General features: G+C 39.2%; 1 protein-coding gene across 1 annotated transcript in view; it reads left to right on the forward strand.

Annotated features, from left to right (window-relative positions):
- The window catches only part of ADAMTS20 (ADAM metallopeptidase with thrombospondin type 1 motif 20), a 3,636,702-nt gene that overhangs the window by 2,060,040 nt on the left and 1,561,504 nt on the right, over window positions 1-15,158 (forward strand). The window contains exons 23-24 of the mRNA XM_044087413.1: window positions 12,424-12,543; window positions 12,881-12,988. Of these exons, the coding sequence (XP_043943348.1) occupies window positions 12,424-12,543; window positions 12,881-12,988 (228 nt within the window). The remainder of the gene's footprint in view (window positions 1-12,423; window positions 12,544-12,880; window positions 12,989-15,158) is intronic.

A 15,158-nucleotide genomic window follows, 5' to 3' on the forward strand; every position in this document is an offset into this window, starting at 1 on the left:
TTATACCAAATTAAAAGGGCTAGCTGTACACAACTGCTCAGTACCTTATGTTTTAAAAAACAGTATGGTGAACAACAAATACAAATACTGATTCAAACATCATAAATATAGTAAATATAACTAGTACACATCCCCGATCACTTAAAATTCCTTATTGTGTCTTAAAATCATGTAAAAGCAATGAATAAATCATTATATAAAAAATATATTTGTATAATATTTCATTGTTTATGAATCTGCGAACATGTGCATAAATAATCAAATATATACCATAATAATATAAATACATTTATAAAATTATGTATATATAAAAATCTATAGAGATATATCTATGTATGCATCACATGTATATATGTTAATATAATAAAATCATAATAAATATAAAATATTAAATAATTGTAAAAAATATTAAGTAATATTAAATAAATAAATATATACATATACCTACATACCAAATATTTTAAATATTTTAAAATAAATTAATTTTAAAATTCTTTTGGAGGTGTAAATCTGTGAATAGGATGTTAAAATATAATCTTAGTTATTAAAAAAGTTGTTAATTAAGAAGTGAATGAATAGGAAAAAAGCTCTAATTTTAGAATACATTTAACATTTTACTTTTTTCGGGTCCATTGCCAGTAATTTTAGTGCAGGAGTGATGGATATATGGTCATTTAGTCCCTTTCCACTACAAGCATCCAACCTAACTGCCAGATCATTTCCCTATACTCTAACTTGGTTTCCCAGTCACCTCCTCTATCCATGGGGTCTATCTCCTCTAACACCCAAAATTTAAAATCCGCTTTTTCACATTCCAATGCATGCCTGTACAATGCATTATTATCGTTGTGTTTATTAATGTCCCTGGTGTGTTCATATATTCTATTTCTGAGATGACGTTCAGTTTTACCAACATAATAACTCCCACAGGCCTTACAAAATACTAGGTAAACAACACCTTTAGAGTAAAAACTATTGTATCTTTTAGCTTTTAAAGTTAGGTGGAGACTGGGTATTCTTACTTCTTTTGATCCTGCGATATATGAGCATTGCGCACATCTACCACATTTAAAAGTACCATGTCTCTTGTTAGCCCCACTGTCCAAGATTTTCCGTTTCTCAATGTTTTTGATGTTTTTATTCCTTCTAAAACTAAATTTTATATCACATTTGAAGACATCTGTTTTAGTTGCCATATTCCTGAACATATCCCAATTATCATAGATACTTTTTTTTCAACCACCCTACTCCCTGATAATATGTGACAGTTAGATACGGTGTAAAATTTATTCCCGATGTATTCTGGGTGTTGGAGTTCTTTTTCATTTTGTTATTGGGTCCACCCATAGTCTCCAATACGCCACCTTGTGTTAAGAGAGGGTTATATTACCCCTCTCTAAGATTACATATTCTTTTATGGGACTGATAAACTCCATAGGGTAACCTCTTTCAAAAAACATTTTTTCTACAAAATTGATTTCATTTAAAAAATCTATATCCTCCGAAATCATTCTGGCCATCCTGATCATTTGTCCTTTTACAATATTTTTCTTGAGTTGATAAGGATGGTCACTATCAAAATGTAGATAGGCGTTAGAATAGTGTTCCTTCCTAAATATATTTGACTTATAACACTTATTGTGACTATCTTTACTTAATTTTACATCCAAGAAGTGTATTTCATCTATGCCTATTTGGTGTGTGAAGTGCAAAAAGGTAGTTGTTTGGTTGATATACTGTATGAATTCTTCAATATGGTCTTTTGACCCGTTCCAAAGAACAAAAATGTCATCCAAAAACCGGAAATACTTAACAATGTACTGACTATACATAGAATAAAACACATATTTCCTTTCCCAGAACAACATTATTATATTGGCATATGCAGGGGCGCAGGTGGAGCCCATAGCCACTCCTTCTTTTTGGTGATAATAGTCACCTTCAAAATTAACAGTTATATTTTAGAACCAATTCCATACTTTCCAGTACAGTTCTAAAATCAACAGTTGTTAAATTCATTTCAACTAAAGTTTTCTCAAACCATTCTAAACCAACTGCTTGGGGAATGACTGAAAATAGTTCTTTTACATCAATAGTAATGAAGTACATAGTATCCATATAAGTACTCCCACCAATTTTCTTCAAAAAGTCCCATGAGTCCACTAGGATATGATCACATTTTTTGTAAAATTCTTATCATAGTGTCCACATAAATAGCCATAGGTTGGGTTTTAGACACTTGAGATGCCACTATAGGTCTCATGGGCGGATCGTACAATGATTTGTGAATTTTGGTATACCAAAAATAGCCGGTATAACAGGTTTTGGTACTTTTAAGAACCTATATAGTTCAATGTCAATCATTCCTGTAAGCAAATTGTCCTCCAAAATGAGGTCTATCTTCCTATATGATTAATCTCGTTCTTGGTGACTAAACCGTAATGTTCATCTCTATCCAGGATGTCCTTCATCCTCTTAATGTAATCCCACCTATCCATAATAACCACCCCCCCACCTTTATCGGGTTTCATTACACGTATTTTGTCATTAGTGCTTAAATCATTTAATTTCTTTTCGGCTATTGTCAAATTATATCTCATTTTCTTGTCATTCTTGAATTCATTTCTTATCTTATTAATAACAGTTTTCAAAATTCAAAATTTCATAATGTAAGGGCGGGTTGTATGTACTGTGCCTAGTTAAAAATATGTGATATAAAATTTAGTTTTAGAAGGAATAAAAACATCAAAAACATTATTGAGAAGGAAAATCTTGGACAGTGGGGCTAACAAGAGACATGGTACTTTTAAATGTGGTAGATGTGCGCAATGCTCATATATCGCAGGATCAAAAGAAGTAAGAATACCCAGTCTCCACCTAACTTTAAAAGCTAAAAGATACAATAGTTGTTACTCTAAAGGTGTTGTTTACCTAGTATTTTGTAAGTCCTGAGGGAGTTATGTTGGTAAAAGTGAACGTCATCTCAGAAATAGAATATATGAACACACCAGGGACATTAATAAACACAACGATAATAATGCATTGTACAGGCATGCATTGGAATGTGAATTTTGTGAATGTGCGGATTTTAAATTTTGGGTGTTAGAGGAGATAGAGCCCATGGATAGAGGAGGTGACTGGGAAACCAAGTTAGAGTATAGGGAAATGATCTGGCAGTTAAGGTTGGATGCTTGTAGTGGAAAGGGACTAAATGACCATATATCCATCACTCCTGCACTAAAATTACTGGCAATGGACCCGAAAAAAGTAAAATGTTAAATGTATTCTGACATTAGAGCTTTTTTCCTATTCATTCACTTCTTATTAATTATCAACTTTTTTAATAACTAAGATTATATTTTAACATCCTATTCACAGATTTATACCTCCAAAAGAATTTTAAATTAATTTATTTTAAAATATTTAAAATATTTGGTATGTAGGTATATGTATATATTTATTTATTGAATATTACTTAATATTTTTTACAATTATTTAATATTTTATATTTATTACGATGTTATTATATTAATATATATACATGTGATGCATACATAGATATATCTCTATAGATTTTTATATATACATAATTTTATAAATGTATTTATATTATTATGGTATATATTTGATTATTTATGCACATGTTCGCAGATTCATAAACAATGAAATATTATATAAATATATTTTTATATAATGATTTATTCATTGCTTTTACATGATTTTAAGACACAATAAGGAATTTTAAGTGATTGGGGATGTGTACTAGTTATATTTACTATATTTATGATGTTTGAATCAGTATTTGTGTTTGTAGTTCACCATACTGTTTTTTAAAACATAAGGTACTGAGCAGTTGTGTACAGCTAGCCCTTTTAATTTGGTATAACTAAATTGATTTAAACTAATAGTTTGCTTAATTAAAGTAATTGTTTAATTTCAGCTAGTAGGCTAACAATGCTTTACTATAAAATGTATGAACTGATAAGAGCAACTGGATTCTGAAGAAGTCTTCGTTAAGGAGATGAAAGCGCTTAATCAGTCATTATTTTTTCTGTTTTTACAATATTTTTTCATTAAATTATTTAAACTATTTTTCCGTGTGACTGCAACAGCAGTATTGGTTCGTGGTAAAAGGACAGCCTTTATTGTTCCGGACCAGCATTGTGTTTTTATAAAATGATACTTCCAGTAGAACAAGGTGGTTTGGGATTACCCAATTTGAAGGGATATTTGAGAGCTACACAGATGTTCATCGTGTTTCACTGTTGCAGTCCTTACAAATAGATTATCTGGCTCCCGGTAGCCCGCAGTCGGCCAGAATACCAAAGTCCTTGGTATATGACGTCTGCTGCCTACGGATTAAGCCTGATGCCAGGATATCAGGTACAAAGGCATTCAGCTGGCATCATTTTCCTCAGTCTTTCTTGCCGCGGAGCCCGAAGCAGAAGCAATTCACACAAGTGCCGGCCGATTACCTTCTTTTGTATTCCGACTTTTAAAGTTGAAGACTTCCTCAGATAAGTACCCTGTTGGGGACCCTTTTTTTTCTTGCTTTAACGAATGTCAGAGAAAATTAATAACTGTCTTGCCTGTGGAAAACAGATTCCGCATCGTGATTTTCATTCTTACTGTATTACTTGTTTGGGCCTTGAGCACGACGTCCCACATTGTGATCTCTGTGCTTCTTTCAACCCGTGTACCATAGTAGAGCTAGGATTTTATATAAGCACTTTGGAGTTTGGCCTGAGTTTGTCAGTATGGCGTCTTCTGGTCTCCTGACTTCGGATGTTCCTAAGAAGCGTAAGGATAAGGACCGCGACAGGCCTAGGGTTAAATTAACTGACGACATCCCTGTTAAGTTGGTTGTCGGTTCAGCGGTAGCCAGTGAGGCACTTTCTTTGCCCCTGCAGTCCGCAGATGTTCAGCAGCAGGCATCTTCGGAGGCCTTTGCTGAGCCCTCCATTTCACAGGCTTCTACTTTGCCTTCGGACCCTCCACCACTCGTCGCCTCTGATGGATCCTGGGCTGCTAAGCAGGAGCCGGCTTGGAGGCCTCTTTTTTTTCTCCGCCCGGAGACCAGATCCAGACTGACGACTTCAGCTCACAGTTCTGCGGTGGTTAGGGCTCCCACGTCCCTTCGGCTTTCTAGCAGGCCTGCCAGCCGAAAGTCTACTCCTAAACAGGCACCGGCGTCCCTTCAATTGCCCCAGACTCAGATGGTTAAGGTGGCTAGTGATCTCTTGACTCTTGTAATGGGCTCTCAGCCACCTCCTTCTAAGAGAGCTAGGGAATTGTGTCTGGATGTTTTTGTCTGCCTCTGACGTTTCCAGCACCTCTGCTGATGAAGAAGGACACTCTCAGCTTTTTTCTGGTTTTGAGAATTCTGATGCTGGAGACTCTATCCCTTCTGCCTCTCCCCCAGAAGATTTGTCTTTTGAGGATACTCCGAATACACTCAGGGAGCATTTTAGATGGGAAAGTCAGGACTACCCTCAGTCTAAGAAGCGGATTAGAGAGTTCTTGGATTTGCCTCAGCATAAGCCTTTGGCTATTCCTCCAATTTTGGAAGTTGTTGATGATGTTTTCATGGAAAATTCTTTGACACCTAATTCTGCTCCTCCTGCTCCCAGAAAGCCTGACCGGTATTACAGAGTTCCTGATTCTCATCAGTTCCTTTTCAAAAATCCTACTGCTGATCCAGAGATTATTTCTCAGGGCCCAAAGGGTCTTAAGGCCACTGTTGCTAAAAATCCTGTTTCTTCTGACAGGGAATCCAGGGCCTTAGACAGGTGGGGTAAAACGGTTTATACTTCTTCCACCCTGGCTATTAGGTCTGTTAATTGTCTCTCTCATATGCTTAAGTATCAGCAGCATACTTTGGAGGCTATCAAGGCTAAAATTGCTGGTGTTTCTTCCCTGATGGAGAATAAGGACATGCAAGACTTAGTGAATTCTGCCACTCTGGTTACTAAACTTTCTCTGCATTGTGGTTTTCACACTTTGGAGGCTTCTTGCAGAGCAGTGGCCACTGGTTCTGTTATCAGAAGACATGCTTGGCTCAGGGAACAGCCCCTTTCTGAACCTGTAAAGTCTAAATTACTGGATGTGCCCTTGCACAAGGACAATCCTTTTGGAAGCAAAGCTGAAGAGGTGTTGAAGTTGGAGGATAAGGCTAAATCTATGCAAACTGTTAAGAATTTCCTGCAAGTTCAGCCTCCTCGTTTTAGCAGGCATTACCCTTCTAAGAGTTGGACTTTTCAAGAGTCTAGTAAACAGGGTCACACTAGATCTAGGGCCTACAGGTCTTCCAGGGGACAGACTTCCACCACTCAAAAGGCTGAACAATGGCAGGCTTCTTAAAAATCAGGGGGTTCTAAGCAGACTTCCCAAAGCAAACATTCTCAATGACTCCGGCCTTCCTCTGCTTTCCTCTGTGGGTCCAGGGTTTCCTTTGGGGGAAAGGTTAGCCATTTTTGCAGACGTCTGGCACACTATCAGGGATGACAAATGGGTGCTAAAAATAGTAGCCCAAGGCTACAAATTCTCCTTTCACACCTTCCCGGTCCTCCAGGGATACCCAGATATTCCCCCTCTTCAAAGGGCAGAAGCAGAAAAACAAGTTTCTTCCTTGCGAAACCTGGGAGCAATAGAGCGAGTTCCTGCACTACATATAGGCCAGGGTTTTTACTCAAGACTTTTCCTGGTCCCCAGAAAAGGGGGCACCTGGCACCCTATTCTGGATTTGTCCATTGTAAACATCTATCTGGTGATTCCCAAATTTAAGATGCTCACTCTTCAGCAGTTTCTGCCAATGCTGGCCAAGGATTCCTGGCTGGTGACTTTGGATCTAAAAGAAGCTTACTTGCACATCCCGTAAGGGAAAGCTGCAAGCAGTTCCTTCATTTCAGGGCGGGGAACAGACACTTCCAATTCTCTGCACTGCCCTATGGCTTATCTACTGCTCCCAGAGTCTTTACAAAATGTCTAACTCCAGTCATTGCCTTTTGCAGGCAAAGAAACATTCAGATTGACCCTTACTTGGACGATTGAATTATTCAAGCAAATTCTCCAGAGCAACTTCTAAAGGATTTGGACTTGGTAAAGGACCTTCTCACCTCTTTGGGTTACACAATCAACGAAAAGGAGTCAAAATTGGTTTTCACCAGGTAGATTGTATTCCTGGGAGCGAGTCTGAACACAGCCGCCCAGATGGTATCCCTTCCTCAAGAGAAACAGATGGATCTTTTGAATTACTTCAAGAACTTGGCAAGCATGATCCAGCTCTCTGCAAGGCAATTCCTGCAAGCCCTGGGGTTCATGGCTTCATGTATTCAGATGATTCCATATGCCAGACTTCATATGAGGAAAATACAATGGTACCTCAAAAACCTTTGGTGTCAACACACACAGGATTTGGACTTGATTCTTCCTCTGCTTCCCTGTCTGCAGACGGAATACCTTTGGTGGGCAACAGCCTGTGCACAGAATAAAGGCCTACCTTTCTGTCCACCTCCTGCCAGCCAGACTCTCACCACAGATGCCTCGGACTACGCTTGGGTAGCTCATCTAGAGGGCAAATGCATTCAGGGAGCTTGGAACTATCAAGAAGCTCACTTGCATATAAATCTGAAGGAAATTATGGCAGTTCAGCAGGCCTTGATGGCTTTCAAGCATCCTCTCTCTCGTCAGGACAGACAACACTACAGTCAAGTGGTACATCAACAATCAGGGAGGGACTCACTCTTACCCCCTGTAAAGACAAAGCATGAGACTATGGTCCATGGCTGCTTCTTTGGGCATTCATCTGGTAGCCCAGTTTCTTCTAGGAAGGCTCAACACCTTGGCAGACCGGTTGAGCAGGCAGGTTGAGCAGGCAGGTCCTGAATCCTCACAAGTGGCAACTAAACAAGACCATCTTCCATCGCATCATTCAGCGTTGGGGCACTCCCCAGGTGCATCTCTTTTCTTCTCCAACCAACCACCTTCTTTCAACCTTTTGCACCAAGGATCATCACAACAAATCTTGGAAAGTGGATGTTCTGTCCTTCCCCTGGACACAGCTATTGGTCTATGCATTCCCTCCCCTGCCTCTTCTTCCCAGAGTGCTGTTAAAGATAAGGGACGAAAAACCAAGGGCCATCATCATAGCTCTGGACTGGCCAGGCAGCATTGGTATCCACTTATTCGCAGTCTTTCCCAGTCTCAGTCTTGGCATCTTCCCCTGATACCAAATCTTTTGGTTCAGGATGGAGAAAAGATTCTGCATCCTCACCTTCTCAACAGGTGGTTGAGGTCCTTTGTGAGGCCAGGAGGCCTAGTACTAGGAAATCTTATGCAGATAAGTGGAAAAGATTCTCCATTTGGATGCAGACTAAGGGAGAAGACCCATCTCAACCTACTCTTCTAATTCTTGATTATCTGGCAGAGTTACTTAATGGCGGACTTTCCTACTCTTCTATCAAGATTCATGCTTCAGCTATTTCTGCTCACTGTTACTTTGAACAACCCATTTTCTCTCATCCCCTGATGAAACAGTTCCTCAGGGGAGTTAGCAATTTAACGCCTCCCAGAAGGGCACCTACTCCTGCTTGGGATCTTAATTTTGTGCTTGAGAAACTTACTCTGACTCCCTTTGAGTAGGCTGCCTCAGCAGATTTGAAGTTTCTCTCCTGGAAAACTGCATTTCTTTTGGCCATTACTTCAGCTAGAAGAGTGTCTGAGCTGCAGGTTTTAATGGCACTAGAGCCTTTTATCACGTTCCATGTGGATCGGGTTTCTCTTCGGACTAATCCTTTTATGCCCAAGGTGGATTCTAGTCTCACTCTTAACCAGTCTGTCCACCTGCCTACCTTCTTTCCTAATCCTCAGAATAGAAGAGAAAGGTTGCTGCATTCACTGGATGTGCATAGGCAACTTAGATTTTACCTGGACAGGACTAAACCTTTTCGAAAGTCAGATCAGTTGTTGGTCAGTTTTGCTCCTGGAGCCCAGGGCAAAGCTGTTTCTAAACAGACTATTTCTAAGTGGATTGCTCGTTGTATTCACTTTTGTTACTTACAGCATGGCAAGGTTCCTCCTCAAGGTATCAGGACCCATTCTACTAGAGCTACTTCTACCTCAGCAGCTTTTCCTAGAGGTGTACCTACTAAGAACATCCTGGAAGCAGCTACCTGGACTTCTGTCCACACTTTCACCAAACATTACAATTTGCCCTCGTTTTCTAAGTCCAGGGCTGGTTTTGCCACTGCAGTGTTGTAGGGCATTCTTTCCAACCATTAATCAGTGGTGTTCCTCCTCCCTTTTTGTTTTTTCCTGGGCTTTGGGAATCAACCCATTTGTAAGGACTGCAACAGTGAAACACGATGAACATAGTACAGTTGTGTACACTTACCATAAATGTAGGTGTTCGAGTGTATTCACTGTTGCAGTCCTGGTTACCCTCCCTCCAACCCCCTGACTTCTCCTGACTTTTACCTTTCCTTCTTGCTTGGCATATATTATATCTTGTGTATTTGCTTTTTGCTGGGGGGGTGTTCCATACCATATAATTGCTTCCTATTGTGGGGGCACCTAACATCTGGGGCAAAAAAAACTGATGTAATGGCATCGGTTGGATGTTTTATACCCTTGATGACCTGACGTCATGGAAGAAACAGCATCCAACGCAGAAATCCGAAGACTCTGATATTCAGGCTGGCTGAGGGCTACCTGCAGGCAGATAACCCAAATGTGATGACTGCAACAGTGAATACACTCGAACATCTACACTTATGGTAAGTGTACACAAATGTACTTTTCACATTGTGAACCATGCTGTTAGCCTGCTTTTTTATTGCTTTGTCTCTGTGTTGCTGTGTTTATCATGCAGTGTCAAGGCAAATTTAGCAGGAAACTGTTTTAACCAGTTAACAGCATGTTTAATAAAGTAAAACAGTTTATTATTAGTTCATAGGTAGGTACTAGGCTGTTGGCCCTAGGGCCTATATAAGCCAGCCAAAAGGTACCCTGGCATTCGTCACCCAAGAAAATTATTTTCCTGTTACTACAGGTTAATTAGTTCTGAAGAAGTTCGTCATAACGGACGAAACCCGGGTAAACATTCGTTTCATGTATTGGTTTGGTGGATATTCAGTGGATGTGAAGGTGTACTGGTCATTTTCGTGGTGTATTGCTGTTTGCAACTTTTCAATAAACGGTCCATTATAGCTGTGGAAAGCATTTATCTGTACAGCGTGGAAGAAAGTGAGTTGCTGTGATTGCTGTGTATGCTGTGGTATAATTCGCTGCCGAGCATTTGAACTTCCTGTGTTATATATCTGTTTCAACAATTTCTTAATTAGTTATTAGTTACTACAGGTGTTAGTACTTGTTTTTACACACAAGGGCATGAACACACTCACACACAGTGTGTATAATATATATATATATATATATATATATATATATATATATGTGTGTGTGTGTATATTTGTGTATGTATGTGTATATATATATATATATATATATATATATATATATATATATATATATAGATATATATACATATATATATATATATATATATATATATACATATATATATATATATATAGACACACACAACACACCCTCACTAACTCACCCACACCTGTACGTGTTCCTGACCTGTCTACCTTCTCATAATCCCAAGTGCTATTTATGCACTTGTCTAGTGTGCCCTGATGGTTAGTGAGTCCTTCCTCTGATAACCGTAATAGTTCACATGACATTATGACACACTTGTAATTGCCTTGGTGGCTAGTGTGTACTCACACTGATATCCATAATATCTTGCATACCATTATGGCACAATTGCAGACTTATTGTTACCTAGTGTTTCACCCCTACCCCTGAGCCCCATCCTGATGTCAGTGCCATTATAGCACTTTATAGTTGTTGGTGTCTAGTGTTTCACCCCTACCCCTAATCCCCATCCTGATGTCAGTGCCCATTGTAACACTTTACTGTTGTTGGGGTCTAGTGTTTCACCCCTACCCCTGATCCTCATCCTGATGTCAGTGGCATTATAGCACTTTACTGTAGTTGGGGTATAGTGTATCACCCCTACCCCTGATCCCCATCCTGATGACAGTGCCATTGTAGCACTTTGGGGACTAGTGTTTCACTCCTACCCCTGATGCCCATCCTGATGTCAGTGCCATTGTAGCACTTTACTGTTGTTGGTGTTTAATGATTCTCTCCACCCCCGATCCCTGCACTGATATTGATGCCATTATAGCACTTTACTACTCAGTAGTCCCTGGTGTCTAGTGGCTCCCAAACCACCCCATCCTCTGATCCCTTTTCTATGGTCATGGTAGCTAGTTGAGCATGGCCTTTGTGCTGTATTCACTACCGCAGCGTGATGCAGCCAGCCTTGCGCAATTTCTTGGATTGCTCAGTGTGTAAATAATTTCCTAGTGTTGTTTCTGGGGGGGGGGGGGGCGGGGGGGTGTGCATGACTAATTAAGATATGCCTCTTCCCTGCACTGCCTCATTAGTATTCAACACTGTGATTGGGCCAGCTTTACACAGTGCAACATGTCTTCATGCTAGATCACCTTGCAACACAGTGTTAGGATTGTTACTGAATAGCAGAAAGTTACTGCGACATGTTCACTGAGGTGTACGTATCAGGGTACCTTCATGAATTTCCCCCTCTTCATGTGTGTTCATGCTCTCAACTTTGATTACGTGTTACCTTATTTTATCCAGTGCTATCTTGCTGTGTTAATTAGAAACGTCTTCGCTGTTGGTTGCTGAGATACCTGTTTGACTATATTTTAAGAGTAAATAGCCCTTCTCATGACTTTACAAAGAAAAAAGTAGTAGTATGTTCAGCATAACAGAGTGTTTAAAAACGTTATGGCTTGTTACCATCTGCTTCAAAGCAGTATTGGATACATACTTGACTGTAACGGTATCAGTGAGTGCTGATAAGCAAGTGAATGAAGGCAGGAAGAATAATAAGTAAAAAAAATCTCAGCACCACCTTCATTTTCATGACCCTATCTTTATTTAAGCACCAAGCCTGCTGTGATGTTATACTGTATAATCTCTCATAAGTTGATTCAAAGCATTACATTCTGATGTTTTAAATGTGTAGCAGTAAAAAGTTTACTTACAATATACAGTATTCTGTTCTTTGTCATTACTTTTTCAATTGCTTGCAAATATTCAGCACAATGTAGAAGTAAAGGTTATCGCATGTTATTCATAACAGAATGAAATGTAAGCAGTCTAGCAGTTTCTTCAGGAGCTGGAGTACAATTAAGTCCACAAATCACATAGAACTATCAAACTGTTTACTGTTCTGGACAGTACAGAAGCTGGTTATATTATGTATTTATTTTTTTCTTTTTGATATTCTGAAAGAATTAATTGTAGTATAACTTTGGTTAACAGTGTACTGTGACGTGTGGGCAAGGTTATCAGATGCGTGCTGTACTGTGCTTAGCAGGAGACCGTGATGCTGCATTAGAGGACAGGAACTGTAATGCTGCTACACGTCCTAGAGATACACAGGTAAATAATATATTTTTTATGGTGGAGAAAAAACTCATTGATTAGAAGACACAGGAATAAGACTTCTAGTAAGCTAAAATAAGAAAACAGTGCTCATACATTTCACCATGTTAGTTTTTTATGTATACTGAATGTATCTGCAGAAATATCAGCACTGTGTCAATTGTATAGTAGTTTTAATGCGCTGCTAAACTGCTTGTATAATTATTTTAACTTGGTCATCATTTTGTATTATTTCTAAACGTATATCGTATATAAATCTGAATAAAATACTCTTTTGGACAGTCTGACTTTTTTGTTCTGCTATTTATAATATGTTTTTGGTGCTAATACACAGGACTGTGAAATGTCTGCTTGCCAAGTACAGTACAAAGAGACAACAACTCTTCTTCCGGTTATCCAGCAAGGATTGATGACCCATTGGAAATATGGATCATGGACTCCTGTAAGTTGACTGTTCAGATATGTTTACCCATTGAGAACTTGCACTGAAAAATAACACAACTCAGAGCGGATAATTATACATTACTTTTCTGAAGAAATGTGTATTTAGTAGTATTTATATTTTAGGTTATACTTATGCATACCTAATTTGTACGTTTGATACTTGGACAGAGCCTGCTTAAGTGATTTTGTATTTTTCCCCAGACTACCCACTTTCTTCTCCCGGCGTCTGCATGTCCTCCCCGCAGTCAAGTGGTCTCCGAAAGACATGCGTGAATGGGCGTGCCTTCGCTGAAGATTGGGTGTTGGGCTGGCAACTCGGGACCATAAAAATCGACTTCCAATTATTAGCGGACCGGAGTTCCGCTGTGGCGACCTCTAAGCGGGAAAAGCCAAAAAGACAAACAAACCCACTTTCTTCTCCGGGTTCCTCTGGTGTAGGCCTTTTAGCCATCATGGACCAAGGGTCAGCCACATCCTCTTTGGCTGTTCCAGTGCCCCTTATGGACATAGGATAACCATCTTCTTTGGGTCAAGAAGATACTCTGGGGGGTGCTTCAAAGGTTAACCTGGGAAAGAGACTTCTTGATGGGGCTGAACTGTCATTTTCTATTTAGTCTGTATTCATGATGTTACCTGTAAAGGAAAAACAGAAGATTAGACTGATTGTTATCTGAAGACACCATGACTGTTGGAAATGATTATTTTCTTACCTTAGCAATGCAATTATTACAGGCTGTTAATCTGTTTGCTCAAAAAATCTTTACCTGAGGTCAGTGTCACTAAAGAAATTCTCAAGGAAAATCTGCCAGAGGATTCTGACATAGACAGGGACAGAGTTTCTTCTCCTATAAATTCTCAAGGTCATAACTCTGATTCAGAAGAAACTTGCTCTTTCCATCTCCTTTGCATGAATTTTTTTCTCTCATACTCTTCCAGGCTAAATGAGATATTTTTATGGGAACAGTTGAATGTTCCCCCTGAATTTAATAGATATTCTGATATGTTACAAGTGGATATACCTCATTCTACATCCATCCCTCCCATTTTGCCAGCTTTGGAGGATGTGTTTAATGCTGCCTGTAATAATTCCGACTCTCAAACCTCAGTCCCCTAAAAGCAGTTAGACTGTATAAAGTACCTCAAACTAATACTTTTTGCTTTCTCAGCTTAGATCATATCCATCTGCAATATCTGCCACTTCAGAAGCTGATAACAGGTTATTAGTTAGTACCAACCCCTCACCAGTGGACAAAGAAAATAAGGTGTTGGACAGAGTTGGTAAAATACTTCTCTTCCACATTAGCTTAAAGAATTCTCAACTGTCAGACAAGTTTATTTTGATTTGTGCAGACAGTTTGAGTGAAAATGCTTGGCTTCACCTTTTTCATACGGTAGCTCCTTTCTGAATTATTTTTTTTTTAATACTTCACAAGTATCTAAACATTCTTTAAGAGTATGTATGATTGTGCAGATACATGTGTCTAGGCCCATTGCTATTGCTACAGTTTTGAGCAGATATAGTATGTAAGCAAATGTTTGTTGATGAAGTAAGTCTGAAAATGTGTATTCTGTGTTAAATAAGAAGGTTTTGTTTGATCCTCATGCTTGTGAGGTCATCAAACAGTTTAATGAACGAGGAAAATAGATTCAGAGAGATATTTCAACCCCCACCCACACACACACACACACACACACACACACACACACACAAAGCATTCCTTGTTAATGCAAAGCAAATGGAGGAAAGTGAAAAATGAGATAGCAGGAGGGGATGGAGGGGAAGCAGCAAGAAACAAAGATCTCATCTAAAAAAGGGGCAGTCTTTTACTTCAGAATGACTATGCCAGTATTCTGTCCTCCCTGCCTTCCTGCTGCTGTTTCCGTAAGCCTGTCCCAGAAGCTAGCTTACTACATTCCCCTTGGTAACAGATTGTTTCAAACTCTTGGGTGCTAAAAGTGGTTTGGGAGAGTTATAGCTACCACTGGAAACACATACCTCCTTTCATAGGAATTCCCCCTACCTTCTGAACCAGAGTTTTTTTCTCAGGCTCTACATCACTTACTCACCCTATGTGTCAGAAAACCAATCTTTAGTTTAAATGGGCACACAATTCTATTCCAGAAAGTTCTTTGTACCAAAGAAAGAGCTTTTTTGACCAGTTATGGAT

Source organism: Protopterus annectens, chromosome 11.part0 (genome assembly GCF_019279795.1).
Source record: "Protopterus annectens isolate FY-2018-M chromosome 11.part0, PAN1.0, whole genome shotgun sequence".
NCBI classification, from domain to species: domain Eukaryota; kingdom Metazoa; phylum Chordata; order Ceratodontiformes; family Protopteridae; genus Protopterus; species Protopterus annectens.